At 28.3% G+C, this 15,852-nt stretch overlaps 1 protein-coding gene across 1 annotated transcript; it reads left to right on the top strand.

The window, feature by feature from the left end:
• Positions 1-3,668: 3,668 nt before the first annotated feature.
• On the top strand, positions 3,669-15,506 carry LOC105366330 (uncharacterized). Its single transcript, XM_011504737.1, has 6 exons — positions 3,669-4,140; positions 6,800-6,876; positions 12,054-12,341; positions 13,383-13,712; positions 14,213-14,446; positions 15,241-15,506. Exons 1-6 carry the CDS (start codon positions 3,788-3,790, stop codon positions 15,495-15,497), a joined length of 1,539 nt encoding a protein of 512 aa, XP_011503039.1. The 5' UTR covers positions 3,669-3,787; the 3' UTR covers positions 15,498-15,506.
• The last annotated feature ends 346 nt before the right edge of the window (positions 15,507-15,852 follow it).

Below are 15,852 nucleotides of genomic sequence, written 5' to 3' on the forward strand. Positions count from 1 at the left end.
ATAGCAGCACGGTAATGTAGTGTTATTATTGTAATAAATGAATAAGATTTATTAAAATTGATAAACATATTTCAATATTATTGTTTAATAAAAAAAACAAAACATAAGTAACGAAGAGAAACATAACGAATAAGCGTGCAAGTATGCGTAGACGATCGAAATTGTATTGTGTAGATAAAATGAAGGCACATCATACGTCAAATAAATAATAGCGAGTACACAAATACACGTACGTATGAGGTAGTGACGGAAATCCAAAAAGGAAGCCGCACGTGTAAAGAGGGTATAGAGTCGAACAGCTTATATGTTGTATCGTGGCCATTGTCAAAGCCACTCGTGTCAGAAAATGAGCGGAAAGCTCTGCTACGCGAGTCACCGGTGTACATTTCCTTCCAGCTTCGTGCCGTATAACACGATATTTTCTAAAGTTGTCGTGTATTTTTTCTTTTTTTTTTTCTTTTTTTTTCTTTTTCCTTTTCTTTTCAAAATTCTTCTTTCCGATCAATTTTCTGGCTTAATCGGCAACAATTGAACGCAAGACAGTTGAGTGACACATAAACTTTACTCAGAAGCCATTGTGATTAATGCATAGGCCATATTGAGCATGTGTTTTGCTGTCTTATAACTTGAAAAGTAGGCCAAGTTTATCGAAGGTATAAATTAAATGTTTAAACTTAATACTAAAAACATTCGTCAATTTATATTATTATATATCCGGTTTCTTATTGTAGTTTTTTCTCTGCTCAGTGTACCTAAAGAAACTAAATGCCAATGGATTTAACGCGTTACGAATCACATTAAATAATAATAATAGTTGCATTACGTTGTCAAATGTATGAATAACTATTTCTAATACAATAACAAATATATAAGTAAAATATATATTGTCATAATATAACTTTGTGTTTCTTCAAGAATTATCACAGTTTGCATAAGTAATGATTTTATTGCTTTGTTAAGGCCCGTTAATTAAGTCAATCTAGAAGGTTTATGATTTTTAAACAGATAATTTACACATTAAACATTTACTAATTAGATTATGCATAATTTATATTTATATTACATTCTATTTCTCCATCGAGAGAATAGTTAAATTTCAAAACTTGGTAAATAATTATTTTACTGAGATTTAAAATGTTTTATAAATGCAATAGTATTTCATAAATAAACACAAAAAGCCCCGTAAATTGAAATTATTTTACTTTATAATAGTATGTTTATTTCTTCAATTCAAAAAATTATTTCACATAAATAATTGTAAATTATTGTAAATTTTAGGTAATTAATTTAAAAATTTATCTATACTCGTAGACTTTAATGAATCATGTGAGCTAATATAATTCTTGTTACAACAAATATTATATAAAAGTGTAATTTCACATTATAATTTATGAATAACTACAATGAGTTTTAATCATTCTACGTACAAATATGAAAATTATAATAAAAATCAACTGTAAATGATTCTGTGGATAATATTGAAAAGTATTAATGCGCCTTTATATCTATGTATTTTTGCATAGATTGAATAAAATTAATTTTTTTTACAATATATAATTTTAACAAAGAAAGTAGTAGAATAATGAACGGTTTGTATAAATTTGTTACAATTTGAAAAAGGTACATTAATGTATTAAAATGATAACTGAAAACATTAACTAAACACCAACTAAATATTTCAATATATATTACATGGTTGTTATAAGTATTATTTTGCTAAATAAATAATTATTTCGTATTTCTTCTTCAAAATAAGATTTTTAAAAAGTCTTATATACAATTCGTGTATGTGGCTCAAAAATATTGATTTGTAGGTGACCCGAAAAAATTGTATATTATTAAGAAAAATCATTGTACACATATAAATACAGTTATATACTAATGGTAGTACTCTGCTCGTGTGTGAATGAAATAATATTTGCTTTGATGTTATCTAGCTATTGGATTTCTTTATATATACATATTTATATCAGATCCTATTGGAATTATTTGATGATATATAACTTTGTATTAAACATTTGTAAAATATTGTAGATCAAAACCAATAAGTTTTATTTGTCAAATGAATAAATAAATATTTAATTAAATGGGAATCGTAAATAATTTAAAATATTAATTTACAAAAGCATTCAAATTGTAAACAAAGAAATACATTTGATTCTTTGATTATTGTTTGTATAAATTCCTTTTTTTTTTTTCTTTTTTTTTTTTTTATCAGGTATTAAATATTTTAACTAAATAAGACAAACTAATACGTTACTAATATTTCGATATTTCTATGATTCCTAATTGATAAAAAAATGATTTTTTACACTACGATATTAATAAAATTTAAATGCAAAAAGTTTTAATCAAGTCACAGAATTATTTCATGAAACAATGAGTATTTAGAATAGAATTAGCCCATTTTCTATTTGTATTTATATTTAAATATACTCATATAGACTTCAAATGAAAAGCATTTTATTTGAATAATAATTTGTGATTAATTGTGTGTGCTAATTGCTAAGCCTTTATGTATTAGCTTAATTGCACTATAAATATTTTAAAACCAATAGGGAAAAGTTTTAAGAAAATTCTTTAAAAATCTTTGGTTCTATAACTTTATAAATGTTTTTTTCTGACAATCTAAATTTACTAAATAATTTAATACAATTATCACAAATTTATTAATATCGAAAAGTAATTTATTAATTAATTTCGTAAATAAATAAATATAGAATATTCTTCTTTAAAAGATGATTCAATTAGTCTAATAGAAACCCCTATTATTAATTAATTCATACAAACGCATATATATATATATATATATATATATATATATATATATATATATATTATATGTACATATATACGCACGCTGCGTGTGCGTATGTGTGTACGTGTGTAATCTTTAATCTTTATTAACAGCTAATAATTATACATGGAAAAGTTGCATCCTTATTTGGTGTATTGTTAATTAAAATTTTTTCAAATATATAGAAAATGTTTATTAAGAGAAGATAAAAAGTTTATGTAAAAATTATTGAAATGAAAATTTTTTCTCTATTATAAATATATGCGCAATAATGTGCTTCTATAGAATGCAATCTCTATAATACTTTTAGGGATATTAATAAATCAATAATTTGAATAGCATCTACATTAAATTAGCTCTTTTAGATTACCTTCATTATCATCTAACATTAAATGTAAATTTTTATTAAGAAAATGCTGCGCAAACAAAGACATTAAAAAAATATAAAGTACCGTATTTGAACTCTTTATCCCCACTCACTTATGGTTCAAAATACTACGTCTAGTCTAAATAAAATGCATTTAAAACTTAAATATAATTATCAACATTCTACTATTACTGCATTATTATTATTCATGAACTTTTACGAAAATTCCTAACTTTTTTTTCTTTTTTTTTTTTTGTTTTCTTTATTAGTATATGATTTTATAGGTTAAAAGTCAAACTAGCGTGAGTTACAATAAGAGAGTGGAAATTTTGAAGAATATAATATGATGGAAGGAGTCGTAGGCTACTGCGCACAATAATGATCGACAAATTATCATACCATACGATGTATAAGGCCATATAAGTGTAAGGAGGGAGAGTCACTTGTTGGATCATCTACATTATTTAGCTAAAAATCGCGACTTTCAGACACGATTATAGTTATTATAGAATTTCATCCCAAACAGATCGGCCGCGAACATGATGAGGCCGCAACGTCTAATCGGTCTTACTGCCTGAGTCGCTGACCCCGATAATGATGCACGCATAGTCAGTCGCTCACTGATGATCCCAGAACCGATGGACATCCCGGCTTTCCCGGCGCCACCATCCTTTCTCAGTGTCTCGGTCTCGCGCTCCTTACCACCGGATGGCCAAGCGATGCGCCGGCGCAGCTTCGAGTTCCCCAGACGGAGGCCGCGCTCGGCGAGTTGGCTTCCGACCCGGAGGCACACACGTCGCTGCCGCGAACGAACCAACCACGTCCAGCCGTTGGGTGCGAGAATCGCGCCCAGACTTCACCGATCACCCCGATCCCAGAAACCCGGGCCCGGATTTCGCATGGCTGCCGAGGACGAAGGTCACCGGGACGGGGAGCCGACCGGCGGACACGCGGACATGCCCAACCGAACAACCAGGTAAGACTCTCCGCGGCACGAGCATCGTCGGTCTCGGCCTTGGCGCACCTCCGGCTGCTCGCGACCCAGGACCTCGAATAGGAACGTGACATCTTACGTTTGCTAGGCCACAGTCATGCATGCGCACGCGATTTACACACACGCGCGCGCGCGTAAACATAGTCTGTCAATACACGAGACTGAAGAGATATCGATGCTAAAATATAAAATTCATAGCGCTGGAGCTTGACCTGCACGCTAACTAAACCAGCTCCTTCCATACTAACCGGTACTACTCTTCACACCTGGGCAGATAATATTACTCAATGGTTTTGAAAGCGAAGTAATTCTTCGATTTCGCGTATCACCGCGTTGAGAAATAAGGAGCAAAAATGAAATGAGATAATATTATCCGTCTTGAGTACGGAGAATAGCGTGGCCTAAGTTAACAGAGTTGTTTACTAAGTCCATGTGGATCCACAATGTTGAGATTCGAACTCTTTCATCGTGGATACGTCGTTTCATGCTCTAACCAGCCAATTTGCAATACATTGTTGCTTTTTGGTTAACTCGAGCTATTTGCTCAAATCGAAAAATCAAATGTACTTGCACGCGTTGCTTTGCGTTTTGGGCAAGTTCGACATAATAATTATACAAGCAGTGGTCTCGATGTCGTGCTAATCTTCGAAATCAGCATGCATTGTTTAAAAAATGAATAAATAATATAAGTACTCGATAAATACACTAAACTGAAATTAGTATCGTAAGTGATCATTGACAAGCAAAAATAATTATATATAGATTTCAATGTTGCAAGGATTATATTACTTTTATTGAAACGATCTTTGCAAATAATGAATATTTTACTCAACAATAGCATAACGGTTATTTCATCATTTACTATTACAAGCTTCATTTGCAAATATGCCGTTTTAATGATAAAACCTAAAGATTTATACCAAAAAGTTCACGAATACCTCTTCTGATTAAGAGATCGGTGAATTTAATACCCTTGATCATCCATCGATTATATATTAATTAAAAAAAACATTTTCATCGTGTACATTCTACTTGGTCTCATAATTGTATTAGTCCATATAAATTAACTTAGATTTAATCAATCTTTTTTTATTATATAAACGAAATTTAAATTTTATAAATATGCAAGAGTTCTTATTATTTATTTACTCGTACTTTAATGTAAACACACATTTTAATTAATATTTATTTTACGGCTAATTAATACAAAGAATATCTAAAAATTGAATAATTTCAGCACAATATTTTAATCATTTTTCTAAACTCTTGTTACTGCAGTGAGGCGAATGTATAAATGTAAATTTTTATTTTCATCATTTACCGGATGAAAAGTAACGATACGTCTATCGAGCAAAGCGAAAATATTATTTAAGCGTCTGATAAATGTTTTAATAAGAAGCTAGTAATAATTTCCTCTTGAGAACACTATAATAATCAATTTTAAAACAATAATATTCAACTTATTCAAAGAAATGCTTCATTAATATCCTAAATATGTTAACATCATTTAATATAAATGATTATTACGAGCATTTTTCAGCTTATAACTGTTCATTATCTATCTATCTAACTAATCCATGTAAATTGATGTAAAATATGTAAATAGACGATAAATTATAAATAATAATTATATATTACACATATAAGTACTAATATACTTCATTCCTTAATGTACACTTACTCTTTCAAAAGCAATTCTATCAATCATTTATTAAAGCATAGAATATACTTTTTAAATAAAGTAACAGACATATTTTGTATATTAAACAGATTATAATTATGTAATATCATATAAAGTAATAAAATTAACAAAATATTGAACGGTATCAAATTTTGTAAATAATCGAATAAAGACAGAATAAATGATAATGCTAATTAAACGATTATTTACTTATTTTTCTATTAAAGTAAATGTTAATTAAATATTCTGTTTAAAAATTCTTCGATATATATATATATATATATATATATATATATATATATAACTAATTCGTGTTTCATATATTTGTTAAGTAATGCATTACTATGTAAATTCAGTAAATAAAATGCATATTTTAACTCAAAAAATTGACGTCTCAAAACTTCACAACCCGTTGAAATAACAAAATGCATGATGATATGTGGTAGCTTGGATCGATAAAAAAATTAATAGATTAATGGTCAATATAAGGTTTGACATTCTTCTGTGCATGTATGATTTCATTAACAACGTATGCTGATCACTTATTAGATAAAAGTTAATTTCAAATTAGCACGTAATGTAAATCAATAGAGCGATCGAATTTATGTAAATTAAATGTTAAAATTTAAATTTACTAATATTAGTCAGAAAAATGCTTAATACCTTCGTTTAATAGTAATCGTAACCGATATTAGTAGCCTCATACTTTAAGGCTTTGGAATATCAACTCACTTACCTTATACAATATTATAAATAATATTTTCAGAAATATTGAATATTACTTGTTTTAAAATGCATATACAATTAGTTATTATTATTTCTAAATAAATTTTAGAACATTAAATTAAATTAGTTTTTATATAGTTATAATATCTATTTACATGATTTTGTCAGGTCAGTTACACGATTACGATAGAATAACCGGAAATAACAAAGAAAGAATTATTAACATTAAAACAGGGATAATAGATGTTCAAGGATAATCAAAGAGAATCAGGTGGATGAATCTGACATCATTTGCTGTGAAACTACCGAAGGTAAACACTTTTTACTACACATGTTGCACATAAAATACTTCACATTAGTAGTTCTTGCTTTAGCAAAACAATTTTTACATACATGCACGAGTGTACTTGTACCTTAGAATTGCAATTAAACAGAACAAAAAAGTGAATGCAATAATAGTTTCCTCTTATTATAAGAAAACATAAGATAAACTTTAGCTTATTTAAAAAGTCGTAGATTACAATAATCGTCGTTTCGATAAAACTAAGATTAAACTAACAAATTGATTATTGATAGAGAGATTCGACATTGATGAGCATCGTGGTATATCAAATAACTGGATTTATAAACAAAGAGAATATGTATCTCATAAACGGGTATTGTCTATTAAAGACAGATACCAAATACAATAAAATATAATTTATTCGCAAGAGAAAGTTTTTTACCTGGAAAATATTATTTCAATGTACAATATACTATTAGCGCTAACGTGACAATATGTTAAATAAAAAATAAATGGATATTTCATTCAATGTCCTTATTGTCAAGACCTTATTTTCAAAGATCAATGTAAACCATTTATTGTTCCTAAAATATGTGAAATTTAAGGCAACATCTTCGGGAGTTAGAGCAAGAATAATCCTTTTGATATATATATATATATATATATATACACACAAATACATTTTCAATTACAAAATTATCGAACATAAAACGCATCATGATAATAGTGGTTCTTATGCACACCACATTCGAATTTAGCTGGCCTCGTTTCATTGAACACGTGAGTCGTGTATTTCAGCATAATTGTCGACTTGTGTGAATGTTTACATTTTAATTTAAAAACCTTTTTATGAAGTATAAGCATAACAAATAATAAAATCCATTACACATATACTCTTAATAAAAATAAAGTACTAATATACTACGTAATTTCAGCCTTGTATGTGAATTTCAATTTTTGATAAAATTGTAGAAAAAAAAACAAAATAAATATTAATATCTTATTTCTTATTAAAATATATGCAAATATTTAGACAAATTGCAAATACTTTACTTCATTTATTCCAATTGCAGTTTATTCATTAATAAAAACGTTATAATTTTTAGTATTTTATATTAACAAACGATTTTGCAGAATTGAATAATATATTGTAAAAAAAAAAATATTCTTTTATAACATATTTCAAACTATTTTTTAAAACTACTTATTGACTATTGATTTTTTTTTTTTTTTATTTACTTATTTATTATTATTTTCTTTTTTTGTCTTCTAATAATATTATCTAAATGTTTATTCAATACTATGTTATGTTTTATTAAATAAACGAAGAAAATAAAAATTCAAAAGAAAAATGCGTGAAAGTTATACAGGACATAAATAATCAAATTATGTCAGAAACAATTGGCTTTCTATGTTTCTTCTGTCGACGAATTGTTCAAATAATTATTAAGGAGTATCAAGTCTAATGTAGATTACTGAGTAAACTCTTAATTCTTAATCAACACATTGTGACTAACTACTTCCGTTACAAATGTACTTTTTTTTTTTTTTTTTTTTTTTTTTTTTTTTTTTGTTTTCTTTTTTCAATTAATCACATGATACTAATGTTAACATAAATTACATCTACTGATATAGAAAAAATCGATGTCTATTTTTTTTTAAATAAATCCTCTTCGAATAAAACTCAAGTCTTCAAATCTTCAAACTTCATAAATTTTAATTTGTAAACTTATTTTTAAGTAAAATTATATTTATATACTTTTGCAATAAAATATATATGAAAAAATCTCTTTATTGATAAATGACAAAATTATCTAACAATTATTTATTTATAAAGTTTATATTTAATATTATTATTTAAATAAAATATACTTAAAATAAAATTTATTTTCAATATTTGCTTTAAAAAAAAAAAAAAATGCTATTTATATATAATGTATTGACGCACTCCTCTGATTTTAATTGATTGTTAATTGATTTTATAAAAAAAAATTCACTAATATTAATAATTGAGCATATTAATTCTATTAGTAATCTTACAAGAAACATACGATATATATGTTGAATAATTGTCACATATACTCCAAGAATATTATTAAACACATGTATTTTCAATTTGTTAGATAAAAATAATAAGCAGGTTATAAGTAGATTATGTATATAGCAAAAAAAAAAAAAAAAAATTCTATAAACTGTTCTCTAAATTTTTGTCATTCTAAATTTTATGCTTTTAATTATATTTTTAGCTTATAAATTGTAATTAAATGATAAGAAATCTGTTTCTTAATTAAATAACGAAGATTTATATAAAAATTATTTTTATTTGAGAAACGATCTTATCTATAAGATACATATTTTCCTTAAAATCATTATTATAATTCTTTTTTAGTCAATTCCAATAACATTATTAATATTTGTTTTCAGATGTTCCATCGCAACTTACATTTTTTATTATTCATCGATTTTATTATCGATATTTATTATGTATTTTTAAAGATTAAATTTTTTTTTTTCTTTTGCTTAAGTTTTGCAATTGTTTAAGAAGAAGCTGGATCTTGTCATTTCTTATAATGTAAAAAGTGTTTGATTTTCATATAAAAGAAATTCATCAATTTGCTTAATGCATATGTGATTTGACTCATAATCTAACTTTAGACATGCAATGAAAGAAGAAGAAAAAAAAAAAGTAAATGCACAGCAAGCGCTATTTATGAAATTTTATATACATTTAAGTGAAATTATGTCTTAAAATATTCGTGACAGAAAAATAAATACAGCCATATTACTGCATAATAGCTATATATTTTTCATTTTTCTAATAATCCCAAATAACAATAATACTGCATTAATTCATATTCGTTTATAATAGTCTTAAGAAAAAATAATTACAGAAAGAGACGTTGCTTATGTTCATTAATTATATTGACAATACAAGAAACAATAATATATTTGTTAACGAAACTCTGTATGAAGTATTCCATTAAAAGTAAGGTCATATCGACTGGCTCGTTTAAAATTTATTGCTTTTTACTAAAAATAAAATGATAAAAACGATATTATCCTTCATCTTGAGTTTCTGGAACTAAGTAACGGAATGAAAAAATTCAATGCACAGCGTGTTATAAAGCGTTATAAATTATTTTTGTACTTTTGTCTTTAAATAAGCTTAATGGCACGAAATAATGGAACTGCTGCTCTACAGTTTCTAAAATCAAGCAAGTGCTTACTTCGTATTATAACCATACGACCGACAATTGCTAAATCGATAATCGGTAAAACAGTAGAGAAAAGAAATTGATAAAGGAAAAATAGAAAAAATAGTAAGAACAAAGAAAGACGAAAAAAAGAAGAGAGAGAGAGAGAGAGAGAGAGAGAGAGAGAGAGAAGATGGAAAGAAAAATATTAACATTCTATTGGATAAAAAATCGCTTACAGAGGTGACAGACACGTGTCCCACGAGTTATTGTCATATCAGCTGGCGAGGTCCGAGCTTTTCACATTATAAACACGCATATTCGACGGTAGTAAAGTGTTATGCCGACGACTCAAAGTCGATCGATGGTGCGCGTCAATTTTACCTTATACGTTGACCTTGCGTGCGATGCCGCAGCAGTGGTAGATAACAACTTTGCTCGTTAAAACGTATTTAAATAAAAAGAAAAAAGAAATGAAAAAAGACAGAAAAACAAAAAAATGGACTTATTCGAGCTGTAATTACAAGATTTCATTGTAACGGCTATCCGGCATTTTGTACCGATTAAGACATGGAGCTTGCATGCAATTTAGCTTATTCGTGTGATAATTTAAAGGAAAGTATTATGATGAAGCTATTAGGACGAATGATAATAATGAGAAAAGAAAGACAAAAAATTTAGAGTGATTAGGCGGATAAACCCACGTATGTAAGTATCGATATTATTTGCAATCAAATATGAGACTTAAAAATTGTTGAATTTTTTGAGGAAAATACAAAATTCCGGAACTATATTGGTTTCATTATTAATTTAGATCTGTAATCCATATTCTAAGGGAACATCATTGATATAATAATTATCATTAATTCTCTAAGCACTCACACAAACAACATAAAAATTTTCTTTTTATAAATTTATAATTCGTTTACACGTTCATCTTTTCAAGTTTAAACGAAATAGTTATGTTAATGTATTTGGAACATGACATTTAGTTTTAATTTATTATACGCCAAATAAATAAAATTAGGTACATTAAATAATAATATTATACAAATAATTATAGTTTATATATAATTATATTTATTTTTAAGTAATATAAAATTTTTCATTTTTACTTGCTGAATGCTCATATTTAATTTTATGAAATTTTTTATACAAGCGAATATTATTTACATAGTAATAAAATTGTTGTTGCGCTAAAATTTGCAATAATCTCCTTATTACATTTCTAAGGATAATCTATTATTAAGGTAAATAAATACTCAAGGAATTACTTTATTAGTAACAACAAATAGAATCCAATAAAACATTACATTTTATACTTCAAATTTTATTTAGCTATTGGAATTCTTAAAATGAATTGAGTTGAATTTCTAATTTTATGAAAATATTCATCTGATTTTTTAAAATATTTATAATTAAAAATTTTCTAACAGTCATTTGATAATTAATATTCAATTAATATTACTTGAACGTGAATTTAGGACATTTTATTATTTTATAGAATAATTACAAACCTTAAATGTTATTCAAATTCATATTTGCAATTACTGCATTGATTAACGTTTTCTTTTTTTCTTACTCGATATTTCAAAAATAATGATTTTTGTAATTTCTAATACACTGATTATTTACTAATATAATTGTTAGCTAAATAGCACTTATGCAGGCTGTATACGATGGAATTTAAATGCATTATTATTTTTGTATAAACTTATATATAATGTGTGTACATATTAATATTATTTATTCGTAAAATCACAAATATTTTTTTTACCTAAATATTTGTATCTATATATAGTTAATTGAAAGGAAAACATGAAAATACAAAGATCAATTGAAATTGAAATCCAATAATTAAATAATAATTTATAATTTTTATAAGCACGTACGAATTAATATATGATATTAAAAATGAATATTTAACGTAACTACGGCAATTAACAAACTATTAACATATAAACAAAACTAATTGAAAAATTTAAAAGAATAATTCCTCTTTCATAACTAGTGAATAATGGTTATTCACAAAAAAGAAAACCGGTGATGATATCAATAGTATGCGATCGAATGCGACCAATTGAACTGGAAGAAGCACAGAATTCTGGATTGGCAGTAAAAATGCAAAAGATTTTCAAATCAGCAGAATCCCAGACATCCGACAGAATTTTGTACAGATTGAGAGTTTTTCCAACCCTCAAAGATATAGTCGATGAAAATAAAATCCTTGATCCGAAAAAGTCATCTAGAATATTTCGATATTTTCGATTTCTTGGTCGCATTGCCTTATGTCAATTTGGTAAGTTTTATATTTTACTCATTTCCTTTTTCTATTATAAAATTATATGTCCTTGGTTACTTGTTTTTATTTGTAATTCACGTTTTAATTTTATATTTTTCTATGATCAGATAATATAATAATAATGGTTTGTTCATACGAATGAAGTAAATCTAAAATTAGATAAAATTTTATTTTTCACTCAACCATAGGTAAATGAATTTTAGTGTTTAGTCATTAATTTTAAATACATAATCAACCTACTAATGTCAATATTAAAAATGAAAAAAATTACCAAAAACAATATATTATACATTTGACAATTTATAATTTACATATTTTATGTATTATTTATTCTAACATTTAACAATTAATTTCTTTATTCACTACAGTGTATAATACTTTCAAAATATTAAAGAACACACATCTGAGGTTCATACGTCTCATATACTGAAAAACAATATTATTTATCACTTATGTGCTAAAAATAGCTAAACGTGCGTGCTTACGCACATGAACGTGAAATTATTAAAATGATTCGCTCTAAATAGAAATTTTAATATATTATTTGTAATTCCTTTAAAAATTTATATCCATATTTATACATATATTATAAAGTCTTGAATTTAAAGGCAACAATCAATGCTTATAATTAATAGGGATAAATTTGTGAAATATAAGTTTTCGAAGAATAAACTTTTTTTCTCAAAATTATCTTTCAAATTCCGACAAATTTCACAGGGATTTAAAAGTCAAGTGAAAAATGTTATGTTTCTGTTAAATATCCAGATCAATAATTTAACGATCACCGATATTTCACACATTTGAAACTCAATGAGTTACACTTAATTAAAAAATCTATAAATTGTATTGATTTATGAAAGAAAGAGATACTTAAATGCTTAACTGTTTTTGTATTGTAATTGCATAGTAAAAATTGTTCTATAAGCCAAAGTTGGTCATTGAATTCTTGTAAATGTGAAAGTTTTCACAGTAAAAAAGGCGCCTGAAGGCGTCTTGACGAAAATACCAAATCTTTTACCGTACCGCTAACCTCATCAGGTCTCGCGTGGCTGCTCACACTCTGGACCATCCTCGGAGCAGGCGCTTTCTATATTACGGAGAGTCCACGAGAGCTTCATCAGGTCATCGAGCTCAAGGATATGCAGCGCGACCTGGCCGTTGGCCTTGCGACAGAATTACGACAACTGCGCGCAAACGACGAGGAGACAGAACCTCTGTGGAGCGCTAAAGTGAGGCAGTACGTGGCGAGGCACGAGAAGCTCCTCCTCGTCGCCGTGAGCTCCGGCTACGGCGAGGGCGGTGACAACGGACAGCTTTGGACATTCCCCGGCTGTGTCCTCTTTGCCGTGTCCGTAATCACGACACTCGGTGGGTTCCATTTTATCCAGTTTATCCCTTTAAAAAATCATAACGAGTGAATAATCGAATCGATGATCCTTCGATGATCATCACTCGTTTCTTAATTGCTCGAACAAGCACTCGTGCGCTGCATTTTACACTTGATCCTACGTGCAAGCCTCGAGTCCAAGATTTATACGAGATGTCAAGTATCTCATGATAGATTAAACTTTTCTTATAACAAACAATTTGTTCCTTAATTAATGTTTCCTTAGAAACGTTAAAATATAATTGTCTTGTGAAGTCAAGTGTTATTGACTGGACATTTTCTTGATAGAACGACTGATTGTCCAACGCAATGGTTAATGTAATAATACAACGATGTGGGTAATAATTTTAATTCAACTTCTCGGATTATATCATCGCGCTCTTGCCTTTTTATCAACCTCGCCCAATTATTAAAAATCATTGATCTTTTTATATTGATTAATCAAGGTGATAGAAAGATTCATTAACATTCGTTTGAAAAGGCTTTGGCGCTCCGGTGCCGCGAACAAATGCCGGTCGCACGGTGGCAGTAATATTTGCAGCTATTGGTATTCCCGCCCATTTTCTCCTGATGCTGAACATTGGGCTGCTCCTTGCTGTTGCCCTTAGGAGATACAGCATCGCCAAAAAATATCCGTCCGAGTGTAGAGATTCAACGACAATGGACTCCATACCTATGCCTACGTGGGTGAAAGTCCTACCTTACATCGCAATGGGTAATAATTCTACGTTGCTTTATTTGCTCCAAGAGTACAACGCAAATTCGTTGCAATTTTTTGCGTCACTAATCCAATGAATCAATAACAATTAAACTTTATTTGCGGTTAAATATTATTAACAAACAAAACAAAACAAAACAAAATACGAATCCTACTTTCAGCTCGTTAAATAATTATAAAAATGTTCGTGTAGGACAAGGCACGTAAAGTTTTCTAATATACGAAAAAATTTTTAATTTCCGGATAATTTATATTACAAAATAGAGAAACATTTTGTTAAATGTGAAATTGCAATCAATTTTAATATGCAAGACAATTTCCTTCCACGAGCTAACAAATATATACACAATATTTATCGTTAGCAACTTATCTTGCGCTTATTATTCAATATATCGTTTAGCTATATCAAGGTACCGAAAGTTTTTAAAAATACGCTTAACATTGTAAAATAAAATAAATAATAAATATCATATTTAATATTATAGATATAATTCACAATATCTCAATTTTTCTTCACATTGTTCTCTCAACACTTAACAATTAGATCTTTTATATTAGATCGAGATCCCTACTATTACTGTGCTTCATAATATGCGACGAATTATAATTTTAATTATATTAATTTATGAAGTTTATTAAAGCCATAATCATTGATCACTTCATAAATCACTTTTTCACTCTCGCGCGCGCGCGCATATTCAACTGCTTAAAGCGGAAAAATTTGCATGAAAACCATCGGATCGAGGAGAAAAACAGTTTAAAAAAAAGGAATGAAAACAACCTGCCAACAGGCGCATACTACATTTTGGGCATCCTGTGCTTTGGTGCCGCTCGACTAAAGCCCTTCTCCGAGAGTCTACTTTTCCCCCTGGAGTTCACGGCAGCCGGTGGACTGTCGACGATAGTCGGTTACGTGCGCATACTCTACAGCATTTATCTCGAAGGTGCTGTCACACTCGCTGCAATAGCGGTTGCTGTGCTCAAGGTCTCGGCCACGCAGAGCCTAACCAACATAGGCTTGAAGTACGGGCTGCTTGTGCCTGCATAATCTTGAACTTAAGACAGCGCATCATCGACGAGCGTCGATGGGAGATTTTTCGAGTTGGCGCTCCGTCGAAGAAACGACATCATCGACGGTTGGAGATTACGTTTTTTATAGAATGCGACTGCGAACGACTCGATCGAACGTCCCGATCGAGCTAGTTACGAGTTATTTCACTATTTAATTGTAAATAACGAGTTATTTAATTGTAAATAATTTAAGCGAGTGAATAACGTTGCTCTAACAATGTGTGACAACATTTTAACAGAATTACAAAGAATTATAGTAGCGTAACATTTTTCGAGAAGATCGAGGCTTCCAATATGAAATACTGTGAAGTATATAAAAACTGTTGCTTGGG

The sequence above is a fragment of the Ceratosolen solmsi genome, unplaced genomic scaffold, assembly GCF_000503995.2.
Source record: "Ceratosolen solmsi marchali unplaced genomic scaffold, CerSol_1.0 scaffold70, whole genome shotgun sequence".
NCBI classification, from domain to species: Eukaryota; Metazoa; Arthropoda; class Insecta; order Hymenoptera; family Agaonidae; genus Ceratosolen; species Ceratosolen solmsi.

What these genes read in the sequence shown, in the direction of transcription:
- LOC105366330 (XM_011504737.1), top strand. Translation starts at nt 3,788, where the DNA reads ATGATCCCAGAACCGATGGACATCCCGGCTTTCCCGGCGCCACCATCC. An exon ending in ATGCCCAACCGAACAACCAG is followed by an intron (nt 4,141 to 6,799) that starts GTAAGACTCTCC and finishes ACATTAAAACAG; the next exon opens with GGATAATAGATGTTCAAGGA. An exon ending in CATTGCCTTATGTCAATTTG is followed by an intron (nt 12,342 to 13,382) that starts GTAAGTTTTATA and finishes TAACCTCATCAG; the next exon opens with GTCTCGCGTGGCTGCTCACA.